Raw genomic sequence first — 12,925 nt, forward strand, 5'->3', positions numbered from 1 at the left:
CACTATACTGTAAATATTAGTAGTAGACAGACAGCAAAACGGAGATACATTTAATCCCCCTTGACTGTAACTATGGACTGTAAATAATCAAAATAAACTTTTGGACTAAAATGGACAAGAAACATGAAAGAACATATTTTGCTTGTAGATACTGTGTTTTCCCCTGAACATTGTCCAGAGTATAGTATCTGCATTTTTTACATCTTATGTAGGTTCTATAGCACTTATCCAGGATCTTAATCAGTCTAAACAGGTATAAAATGAAGGCATTGCAATCAGTATTTATAATGCAGTTTGCTTGAAAACTTTAAACAAATGTTCTCAATTTCACTGCTTCTGTAGTTGCTGCTCTCTGCCTTTCTAAAGCAGTACTGAAAACACATTTAGCTCTGTGAACAACTTTAACCCATTCAGCAAATGTGCTTTAATTAAGGGATATGCTGACTGATTATGTAGGAATTCAGACTTCTGTGTTACAAAGTTATTTGTATCATAATGGCTATAAGCATTCTGGTCATTCTTCTTATTTCTATTTGTCTATTTGTTAGTTTTATCATTGGTGCCATTATTAACAAATGCAAAGCCAACAATCCTATATAAGGCCCTGTGTGAATCACCAACTCAGCCTTTTCACAGCCTCTACATCAATGTTTGTTTGTCTCAACCCTGTGACATTTGACCTAACAAAACAGTCAATAGCCTACACAAAAACCTTTTCCACTAACATGCCACCACACACAAACAATGCCACCTTCCACTTGCCTTGCCTAGCTTGCACACACTCACATGATGGCTTGCTGACTAAGAATGTGCAGATATCAATGTTTATTGTCCAGGGCGAACGTTTTTCTGGAAGCTTCGTTATTCGTGCTGTTGAATAGCACACAGGAGAGCTGCTACACACCACCAGCCTTTGTCCTTGTGTTGTTTGGTAAAGCAACTTTAGTCAGCTTTTCTCACCGGAGCTATTGTTGTCACAGTTTTGTTAATCACAGAGCCAGAGCCCATCTAAAGGTCACTGTTTTGTTTGTGTACCACTCTGCTCCGAGAAGTTCCTGAAATGAAAACACTCCTGAGGATTTCAGCAATGACTGCATTTAAGGACTTCTTCTGTCAAAATCGCAGTTGACTCTTGCTTTATTTACATAACTAACCAGCTGAGTCCTCTCCCATCCCGGGTTGTCAACCTGCTATCACAGCATTCAGCCCAATTTCTCCCTACTCCTGTAGCTGGGGACCCAACCAGCCCAGTCAGGTCAAGGTGAAATTTACCCCCTTTCCTTGTAATGATAACTCAGAATTGGTTCTCTCATCCTCTCTGGCTGAGTGCAGAGAAAAATGTCTGTTTCCTGTCTCTGTATTCAGTGAGAGTAGATGGTTGATCAGCCCAGGGGGCCATCCTCTGACCATTCTTCACTGAGTTTCCAGCAAAACACCCCAGGTCTCATCCTCTTGTGGTTTTTGGGCTGTAAAACTTTTATCTACATCTTAACTGCCTCCCGTGTTATACAGTAAAGGTTCATTATGAATTGAAATTGTGAAGGGTGTTTTATGCACCTTATTACACCCTATTCTGATGTACCGTAAATATTGACCTGTCTCATGCTCTGCTGCATTCCCTCATTGTGCGCTGATGTATGATTAAGTTTCTAAATACAAGACAGAGAAGTCAATATATCATCAAACATTGCTGAATTAATTCGATTTTTAACTTTGTTATTTATTGTTTGCGTCATGAGATATACAAATGAGGCCTTAGAGGATGATTGAGTGGAGATAAACAGCCTCTGCAGAGTCATTTATTCTGCCATGGACTGGAAATACAATAAATTACTCATGGGAGTTTGATCAATATGTGACCATTGGTAAGAAAACTTGTGTAGCTCAGTAGTTTTCACATGTGTGAGGTCTTCTTCAGAGCTGGAGAAGGCATGTTGTTTCCGAAATGTCAGCTTGTTGGATGAACTCTGCACTGCATTGCTCCTGCATCCTTTTTGAGTTGTTATAGTGGTCAAGTCGTCCATCGTTCATGAAGTAATACCCTCCTCTGTTGACCACACACCTTTCTGGGTGACTGGTGAAGATGTAAAACGGTTTCCTAAAAATGAGGAGAAATCAGTTGGAAATGTGAGGCAACATATTGACATAGCAACTGAGAAAGACTGGCATCTTTATAAATATAGGCTATAGAACAAGATCCCCCCAAAGTCTAGATGCTGGGGTTGGTTGAGTCAAGCCACTGTAGGTGGAAAATATATATATCTTCTCTGTCCGTCTATCTCTGCTGGTTTCTTGGAATTGTTTGGTCATTTAGGGCAGCAGAAACAAGCAAGTTGCCCTCATTTACTCATTCAGCAGACACGGAGCAACATTAGCATTCATTTGGAGTCGTTTTTATGGAAACCCAACAAATATAAGTCCAATATTCGCTCTCTTTTTAGCTCTGTTTTTGGTCTCCACCAACTCCTGAGGGAAATATCTAGCTCTTTAGCTGCTAAATGCTCCACTATGCTCACCAGCTAGTCACTAACTGTGTCTGTCTGATGTTTGGTGCTGAGCAGGTAGTGTACAGTGGGGTTTTTTTTCACATTATACTCAGTCATTTGATCTATTGTTAATATATAAATAGTGATTATAGCAGCCTTTAAAGAGCAACAGGAGCAGCATCCAACAACCAATTGGTCCATGGAATACAGGCAGAATGAAATGTAATGATCGGCCGGATATGATGCCAAAGTGAGTGAAAGGTTGGAGCCACAACAAATAGAAAAAAAGCACCAATAAAGGAAGAAATGTGAAACATGAGAAAAAAGATCTTCCTTTCTGAACTTTGGCCAAAGCTTCATTTGTGTATTTTAAGTTAACTTTATTCATACTCCAGGCGAAGCTGTTGTTCTGATTCATGTGATTATCATGCAGATCCAACTCTAATTTACCTTAAAAGAAATCTAATTTTTGGTGTCATTTGGTGCACCACTCCTAAATAACGTTGTGCAAAACAGCAAACCTTTTTCAAGCGTCCACTCAAAGCAGAGCTAAATGATTGTGTGCTTTCGGGTCTTGTTTATATTGTTGTAAAACGGAAAAGCTAATAATCGGCAATGCTATAATGGAAAGAAAGAAACAGAGCTGAGCTTGTTCTCCTAAGTGTTTTCAGTTTGCCACACCGCCTCTCTGTTTATTAAGTGGCCAAGGATCATAAATGCTGCAGTGACATGCTGCTCTGCAGCTCAACAAGTGGGACCCAAATCGAGACATAAGCACTCACACTTGCCACCACCCTCAGATCTAAGTGCCTTGATGTCGCTGGAAGCTTACCATTTCATTTCATTAATTTCATCACAGACCTTTTGATGCTCTTTAAGGTCGCCCTGGGGAGACCGAGTGTGGTGTGGTCCCCAGCCAAGCAAAAGTTCACGGCATCTGTGACTGATCCTGTTTTACGTCACACATGGAAGGAGTCAGGGAAGGTTTGAGAGAGAGGGAGGCTTAAAGAGAGTTTAGAGAGAGATAGTGAAAAAGGATGCTTTGAGAAAAATGGATAAAGAGAGAGGATTTCAGAGTGGTCATCTGAGGACTAGCTTGGTTTCTTTTTGCTGGAGTTGTGGAAGAAGGTGATTAGAGCAGCAGACTGCAAGGAGAGCTGTGGCCACTGAGTCTCAACTACTGTGATGATTAAACTGCTTGGAAAGCGGTGGGGGGGGTGCTTTCCCAGCCTCATGACTAAATCACATTTTTTACTGGACTGCATGATCTGATTGAAAGATGCTTTATGGTTTAAATGGCTGCACTGCACTTGTCAACAATCTCCTTCTATGAGTTAAATACATCACTAAGCAGCATATTTTTATTTCTATCTGGGTGGGATTGTTTGTGTTTGCTGTACAGACATTTGATATACGTTCCTTTGGGTGCACAAAAGGTGTGTGTTGATCGAATCACTCTGAGGGTGATTCAGATTTATGTGTGAAAGTGGATTTTAGTATCATGGACAGGCGCTGTCAGCAGATATTTATTTGAGTCTTGTGATCTTAACAACGTCACCCAGAGATGTTTTAGAGGGAAGTAAAAGAAAAGCATGATCACTCGCTTCCTCTATTTCTGAAATCAGGGCGAGGAGTTCACACATCCCTAAACGCCTCACACAAATAACGGAATTAACAGCCTTCAGGGTCTGGCCTTTATATTTACATTTTTTAAGATACATACAATTTAGAGATTTTACCCATGTAATGTTGCCATGGAGTAAGGTGGTTCAACTTTTTTGAGGCCTGTTTTTTTCTTTTTTGCCTATATTTGTTTACATTTTGGCACCATTAAAAGTATGCCGAATTAGCTATTAGCAGTTCCTGTTTGCAATATACCCATGGATGTACAGACAACTATCACTGAATTACTTTGATATTGAATAAAACTTAAAAACATCATGATTCTTAGGCAAGTTCTGGAGTTACAGGGAGGTCTTTTTTTTATATGATTTCCAAGCAGATTTATGGACGTTTATTATTCTTTCTGCTTTGTTTTATAGTTAGGGCAAGTCCTTAAGTAGAGGATTAAAGAATGAGCATAGAGATAGATGTTAATATTAGATTTTAATCACATTTTAATTTTAATTATACTATTAATTATTTTAATTATTCAGTTTTTGTTATCCCTCTCTTTCTCTGTCCTATTCAGAAAAAAAGCATTTTCTTTAAACAGTTGACTTTGTTTACCATGTTTTACTAAAAATGTTTAAAAAGAAAAAGAGATAACATTGAAGTGCTCTTAGCAAAATTAGTAAGTAAAATTCATGTTCTTGCACCATCACTGTCACTTTACTGGGACTGGGATCAGCTGTATTCATTTTGTGCAGAAACAAATCCCCTCACCACTACTGCACCCACTTTGTTGGCACTCTGTTAAGATAATGGGACAGATGACTTTCAGTGGCAAGTGAAAATAATCAAGGTAATGACTACTGACTACAGCTATGGAAGTAATTGCTATTTATTGATCTGTTTTTATTTGGGAGCCAGACTGGTGTGCCGTGAGACATTTAGAGAATATTCGTGCCCTCACGTTTGGATTTGATTACTTTTATTACTTTTTTAACCACTAAAAAAGTTTGAAAATCGATTTAGCACAAAAAAAACTATACTTTAAATGTTCAATATGTATGTACACCAGCCAAGTATATAAAAGTGGTCCTTTATGTAAGAGTTTCCTCTCCATATTAAGCTTTTCCATGACTTGTGGTGCAGCTCCTGAATTCCCACAGCGAGTGTCTTAATTGGAACAAGCATGTGGTCCAAGTTATCCTTCCTGTGCAAGAAAAAGTATGATAAGTGGTCCTGAGTGCAGAGAGAGCTGCCATCGGAAAAAATAAAGAAGAAATGTTCCCGCACATGAGAGGTTTCCAAGTTTTCCCCCTTCAATGTCTGCTGAGAAAAGTGAAAACTCAACCAGCGAAGGGAACGAATGATGTCTTTTGAATATGAAGCTACATTGCTTGTCTTCTTCTTCTAGATTCGGGTTTTGGCTCCATCCAATAACCCTGTTGTTCTGTTTTGGGTGCTGGGACCCCCTGGACCTCTTTAACAGCTAAAAAACAAACTTAACATTGTTTCATAAGTTTTATTCTTCATTATTTTTCCTAATTTTCTGAGAATTGCTTCTAAACCTGACAGAACAGATGGCATGTTGTAGAAGTATGCTACGGAAAACTACACTTTACTTCTGTTAAATACAATGGATTTTCATATGCTCTATATATAGTATGTGATTGGTGTTGGCAGTACTTTTTATGCTGCTCTGCTCCCAAATATGTCTGGATTTCTAGTACTGGAGAGGTCTAAGTCAGACCTAAGGGAATACATATTTGTTCTTGCATAGCAAATATAGCAAATAAAACATGACATATTTCCTTATTTGGCGTAATAACAAACCTTTATGCTCATTTGCCCAGTTTGTGGCAAAATTAATGGGTTACCACTTCAATACTTTCCCACATACTGGGTTTTCATAAGGTCAAAAGAAAATATTTAAAGGAAACAATTTGGTTGAGTTTGCAATTATTATTATTACATAGACAGCAGTGGGGTCTGTGTGACATGAAGCCAATAGTCAACAAAACAGAAGGGTTAATATATTATGACCTAACTTGCACCTGAAGGGGGCGCCCTCACAGTTCGGTCACCTGGCTGTGTAGCAAAGGTGAGCGAGATAGATGGATGGATAGATCACAAAAAAGACAAGAATCACTAAAACAAACAACCTAAACACACTAAAAGAGGTAGATAGCCTAATAACATAAATAACTACAATCTTAACTAGAAACTAAACTAAATCTGAACTAAATAGCCCATTTACAACCTTAACATCTTGTATATATTTTCATATAGACTTCATACTCAATAACAACAAACCCCTCTAAGGAATGAGTCAAGGAAGTTCAATATCTTTTGTCTGCTGGCAAACAGGAGGCCTACAGCAGCAGCTACTGAATCTCCAAAAGCATCTCCTACATCTTTCCACAAGGCAAAATCTGACTGTCTCTCCGGCAGCTGGAGAAACGCTTTGTGTGTTTGTCTGCTCGGGTTCTTCTGCACACACGGAGCATCAAACAGAAGAAGAAGAGCCATTGGTTCGGAGGAGTTGATGACGAAGGGAGCGCACTGTCTTCTCCAGGAGCGCATTAGCCCACTCTCTCCCACACACACTGCACCTCAGACCCGTGGGATGAGAGTAGTGTGTCGGACTGGGATGAACATTTAATTGGAGAACTTTTTCTTTCTCTGCTGTTATTAATTTTTTGTTTATTTTGGAGGTGGAGACCTGTTACGACGAGCGCGTTTTCTCTCCAGGAGCGCGCAGTGTGGCACACGCTGGAACAAAAACAGCTCGGTGCGGCGAGTGCAGCGCAGGCAGGTTTCCGTTTTAAAAGCAGCAGGAGAGGCAGGAGAGTTACGGAGTCCGCGGGGAAGCAGTGTCGGTGCGTGAGAAAGACGGACAGCTCTCTAAAAACGGCTGGGAATTGAGAAGAAATCAGCGGCGGAACTTGGATATGGCGGGTGTGAAGACGTTCGACCTTCTCGTTGGAGTTGTTTTAGTTTTGCAGTGTGTGGGGAATGCCCGAGCCGAGATCACAGCCAGTAACGGTAAGCACCAGCACCTTAAGCATTAACCAGACCTGTTCACACTGAGTTGAGGTCCGTTTCTTAATGCAGAAGTCAAATGCGTCTGCACAAACACGCAGGAATAAATATCCTGCACGCACAACTACTAGACACAGGTGGAGTGTGGTTTGCTTTTGCATAAGAATGACTTTGTTTTATGCTCAAATTGCATCCTTTGTTGTTGTATAAAACCTCTATTTATCATATTTAAATGGAAGCAGAGGTTGCACAGACACCCTCAAGGCTGTTTCTCTTTCATTATCTTATTTTTAGGAATACTCTGTATAGGAGGCTGTCATGACCTACTAACTTCCTTTTTTCTGTCTGGATCAAAGACTTTGTTTTATTCTAATTATCATATTTTCACAACTTTTACAAGTTTGAGTTAATTGCCATGCTTTTTTTCATATTTGCTCATGCAAAATCCCCCCAGGCTGCAGTGATAATTACTGTATATTGTACAGTAAGACAGTCGAAGCATTCAGTCCAGCATATGGAAATCTTTTTGTGTCTTCTGGTTTATTTATATGTGAGATTTTCCTCTCTGTCTTATTTCTGTTATGACCTGGAAATGACATCCCTCTGCAACTTTTTAGCAGATTTGAGATCAGTTACCACTGGATAGTGCAGGTGCTTTTCTCTGTAGAAGTCCTGCAGAGGAGATGCTGGATACCTGCATGCTCTGCCCCTTGTGATATCCTTGATTGTAAGACACAGTCAACACTGGAGGATGTGTGAACAATATCGCCACTGTAAAGCCACAGCGTGTGCAGCTAAAGTCCACTAATCTCAAATCTAGTCCACCCCCTATGGTGCACACACACACGCTCACCCTCCAACATAAGGTGGAACAAGTTCATGCCAATTTTGGTTCTGTTCACACAGGCGAGCTCTTGTTTCCCAGAGCTTTTATTGCTGGCAGCGGATTTTCATCACGTATCAGATAGTGGTTAGAGAAATGTTCGGCTGCTGACAGTGACTGTAAATTAAACCCGTGTGTGTGTGTGTGCGCAGACCACAGAGTTACTGGAATGTATGGCTCTGTTTGGGAGAGAGATGCTATCGGCCGTGTGTGACCATTCGCACACACACACTTTTTAGTTTCACACAGTCATACTCAGTCTTATTTATGAATTCAATCAATCTACTGGGCTGCTGCTGCACTCTGGCTCATTTGACATTGGTGCTTTAGTGCTTTGGAGATTTGTGAACCCATTGTGGTTCACATGGGCTCCTCAGAATGAGGCTTGTATTAGAGGTTGCATATTAAGGAACACCCATAAACAAAACAAGGATTTTTCTTGAGTGCTTCATCGCTCCATCTCCTGCTCGAGCTGGACACATTTAGTATGTAGGACAGTATTTTTAGACATCTGGGCGAGGTGCTTCCCTTGTCGTAGACTATGACCTCGACTCTGCTGTAAGGAGCAGCCGCTGTCCTTCCTTAGACAGGCTTTTATTAATAGAGCACAGATGGACTCCTTCACTCTCTGGAAGTCCACTGGGAAGATATAACGCACCATTCACTACCAGAAAAGCTTTCAGACTCTTAGAAAATGTCTCAGCAACTCCAGCAGAGCCTGAGATGTGAGGCATTCATTTTCCTCCTTGCATTTCTTAGTTAGATGAGCTGTGAAGCACATCTGGGTGAAATTACACAACATCCTGTGAGCTCAGTGCATCGTTTTTTTTTTTAAAGCTTTCAGTCTGTGATGTTCACCCGGTGATAGACTCACCAGTGGCACGCTCACAAAATTGGGGCTGATTTTGGGGTTAATCTGCACTTTGGTGCTTCTCTCAGAGTGGAAAAAGAGATGTTCCACTAGAGTCTGGAGAGTGTCTGTGAAAGAGGGAGAGCGTGCGAGAGAAACTTTTGCCTCGTGTAATGATGTGGTCTGATTTAAAAGCCTGCGCTGAGGGCTGTTAATGTGCTAAGATTGTGGTTGTGTGTGGAATTTCATTTGTTGTGGATGCTCCGAGTTGCGTTTCTTTGCAGGCTTGGGGAGGTTGATAGAGGGTTAACCCGCTCACAGGCAGTAATATGGACGTCTCCAGCTCCAGTGCGCCGCTCCTCATCCATCATACTGCCAGCAGCTACCTCTGCAATCATACAAACACACACTCAAGAGGCACGTAGGAGTGTGAGCTGCAGAGAAACATGCAGACTGGCTCTCCAAGAGTTTGACCTTCATGATGAGGGATGGGTTCTGAAAGCTGGTACCAGTTTGGATCTGGTTGCAAGTTAGTAAAATACCTAGATTCCTTAAGCGCTGTAGCCAACAAATCCCTGATTGAATCGTTCATTTACAATCTCTCTTTAGTTAGTCATTGTTGCCTCTCTGACACTACAGGTGTCTGCAAAGGAAAAAACAACGACTGATGCACATATACGAACGCGTGCTATCTCGTTTCTGTCCACCTGTTTTTATGCGCATACAAAAACCTGAGTTGAAATGTTTGAAATTCAAAAAAAAACCTGAGATCGCAAACATGTTTTTACACTTTGCTGAGGTGTAAAAGTTGGTGTATCGATAAATGCAAAATGTGACAAAGTGCAATGGAAACAGGCTTTTGTTTCCTTGTAGATATGTGTTTCCCCTTACATTAACCTGAACCCAACCTTATCCCTAACCCCAACAACTTATCTCTGCTAAGCCTAAACATACCTTAACCTAACCCCAACCAGTTTGAATGTTGTCTGTGCAGGTAACGTTAAGTGCATCATGCATGCTGTAAAATCAGCGATTTATTGAGTCAGGACAGAGTTAACAAAGGTCAAAGAGAAGTGACAAAATATGTGGAGAAAGCCTTACACCCTTTCTATACAGAAGAATCTCAGTGGTTTAGGTATGATACTGCACATATACAGTACGTATTAAGTGATGTGTAATTAATCACCAAACTACCTAAAAAGATTCAATAAGGGATTTGAAATGTTTCAGATTTGATAAGCAGATTCAGAGTTGGATTCAGACTTGATAAAATGCTATCACACCCCTTCCTTTCCCTTTTCATGACTAATGCTGCCATGTTGCTCTCTCCTCTTTGTCATGCTTGAGGGGGGATTCCCGACAAACTGTCTGCAGAGAAGTTCCTTCCACAAAATGGGAGGTCCAGCTCAGTCTACTTTAGTGAGGAGATTTTAAGCCCTCTTGGAATCTAACCCCCGCCGGCCCTCCCTCCCCCATCTCTCCCTCTTTCTGACATTGCACATTTCAGAACAGACAGAATGAGCTAGCCTCTTTATTGGCCCTCTGAATGACCTGCTGAAAGGATCTGCCATGAATGGATGACGGGGGTGGGGTGGTATGAGGGGGTGAGAGGGGCGGTGACGGCGGCTGGAGTTTATGTGCTGTATGCAGCCACAGTGGGCCATGCCATACATCGCGGAGGCAGGGAGGCAGGGTCGTCGCCCCACACCACCATGCAACAGCAGCACCAGGCTCCTGCATTAGTCACGCCTGGCTCTTGTCGCCGTGCTCCCTGCTCCTTTTACTTTGGGAAGAAGCCCAGTCTGACGGCTTGAGAGGGCAAGAGCGGCACGCAGAGTTCAATAGGCTCAGAGACAAAGAGCAAAGAGGCCACTAGTTAATGAAACCCAGCACAGTTAAGCTCCTCTTTAGCTTTTTCTCATTGTCTTTCATGTGGTTCAAAATCCTTCACTTCCAATTGTTGCAGTGCTCTGCCAGAGTTATCATGTCCTGGAGTAATCACTCCCTGGTATTTTCTACTCTGTGTGATTGTATTTAATTTATTCAGAGCAGCAAAATTATGGATCTTGTCTGTCAAGCAAGTTTGAGAAGGTCAGAAGCAGGAGACTCACAATGGTTAAAGCGGTCAGGCTGCTCCTCCTGTTGACTCGGGATGCTGCCAGAGGAGATGCTAGATCATCAACTGAGGAGTGAAATGAGTAAAATGTTTTTTTATTTAGCTGAGGGGTTGCCTTTAAGTTTGAGCGGATAACGAGAAGAGGGAGGAGGCTTAGAAAACAGGCAATTCCCTGTCTTTGCAGAGCGGCCTTACAGCGCGGGAGAAAAGAATTACAGCAGCATAATAACAATAATAACACCCTAAAGTATAGTGAGTGATGATTAACAGCATCGATTACAGGAGGAAAAATAAATGGTAGGTATATTAAAGGAAAATTGTTCCCTTGGACACTCTACTGATATTTTCAAATTCACGTTCAACAAGGAGATCCACGAATCAAGTGAAGAAGATGCTTCATTTGCTTTAGCATCAGTTTATTTCCTGTAATGCATTTGATCCCCCAAAGTGAACATATCTAAACATTATGTAGTCCACAACATATGTGATTTGATAGTAAAAAGCTCTCCCATATGCCTGAAATAGTCTTAACTTTCTGTGGGTTTGTTTTGTTTATTTATTTACACTCCATGACAGTGAGGGCACATACAAACCAAGATAAACCAGGAATGCCAGGGGATGGTGGTGGCTGCAAAACTAGTGAGTTACAATGGCAACTTCTGCAGGAAGATGGCAAAAGAAAGGATTTAGGGAGTTGTTTTAATCATATTTTGTACTGAAAGAAACAGAAGATAATGGCACGTTTGAGAAGATTGAGAAGAATAGTCCGTCAAGCAACAGTGCAGTCAGAAATTAAAAATACTTGATGATGATTATACTATACTATGATTTTAAAACCAGTCACATACAGAATGTCTGCACCCTTTTGTCTAGTCTTGCCTGTATGCTGAGGGCTGCTGGACACTTGAATTATGGGTAAAAATGTCTTCACCTTGACTGAGTTTAATGCATTGTTTTTTGAGTGACTCATTACATCGCTGTGGGACTTTAAGGGGTGAAATCCTGGCACCTAAAAGCTTGATACACACCAGGAAGTGCCTGGTATTTGACGACAGTGCATTCAGTTCACAGTACTGAATTTTATGAGTAACATAGCATAGCACAGCACAGCATAGCTGGCTGGTTGGTTGGCACTCAGCTGTGTGAGCTCTAACAGGGGTCCAGTGTGGGCTAAAATCTGTTAAAACATCTCAAAGAAGTAATGATGTGAAACACAGATGGAATCATTTCATGTTTAATACTCAGTAGACCTGTTGGAGAGGCATTCAGGTGCTTTATTTGTGTATAATGAGAGAGCAAGAAAGATGGGAATTACTTGCAGGTGTTGGAATGAATTTGTCCTTTCAAATTATATAAGAAAACATGGACTGATTTTGATTCTTACCTCTATCAGATACCTGCAGGTGCCCATACCATAGCTGTGCATCATAACATAGGCCAGCTACTCCGAATGTAGTGATGGTTTCTGCCGCTTTTTCACGCGACGCCTGCACCAAAATGATGAAAAGAATCAAAGGATTTGTTGCACTCGCTGAAGTTGAAAGAAGCGGCTCTCCAAAGGGGAACAAAGTTTTACAAGCATGGCTATCATGAAGGAGAGGAGAGAGCGTGGTGTTTCAGGCCGTCCAGGCGTGCTGAAAGAAGATAAGGTGCCCGCTCGACAGAGGAGCCTGCCCGCCCCCACCCTGAAGCAGGCTTCATATCCTGAGCCCAGCAGGAGCAGTGGCTTGGCTTTGTCCCACAAAAGCAAGTGTCACTCACGGGGTTTACAGCGTGCTGCTACATGCTTTTGCCTATATGTGCAACTGTGTGTGAAAGTTTTCTCTCTCACACTCTGTCTGCCAGTTCCCATACAGTTTCATTCACTGTTGTTTTTCTTGCTTTTGTTCTTCTTATTTTTTTTAATTCAGACAGCAGCGAGTGGATGAAGGCAAGGCTAA

General features: G+C 41.4%; 1 protein-coding gene across 1 annotated transcript in view; it reads left to right on the forward strand.

The window, feature by feature from the left end:
- Positions 1–6,524: 6,524 nt before the first annotated feature.
- plxdc2b (plexin domain containing 2b) overlaps positions 6,525–12,925 on the forward strand; it is a 99,528-nt gene continuing 93,127 nt past the window's right edge. Inside the window, exon 1 of the mRNA XM_044175815.1 lies at positions 6,525–7,139. Coding sequence (XP_044031750.1) covers positions 7,046–7,139 — 94 coding nt within the window. The 5' untranslated portion in view covers positions 6,525–7,045. The remainder of the gene's footprint in view (positions 7,140–12,925) is intronic.

The sequence above is a fragment of the Siniperca chuatsi genome, linkage group LG19 (genome assembly GCF_020085105.1).
Source record: "Siniperca chuatsi isolate FFG_IHB_CAS linkage group LG19, ASM2008510v1, whole genome shotgun sequence".
Classification (NCBI taxonomy): Eukaryota; Metazoa; Chordata; class Actinopteri; order Centrarchiformes; family Sinipercidae; genus Siniperca; species Siniperca chuatsi.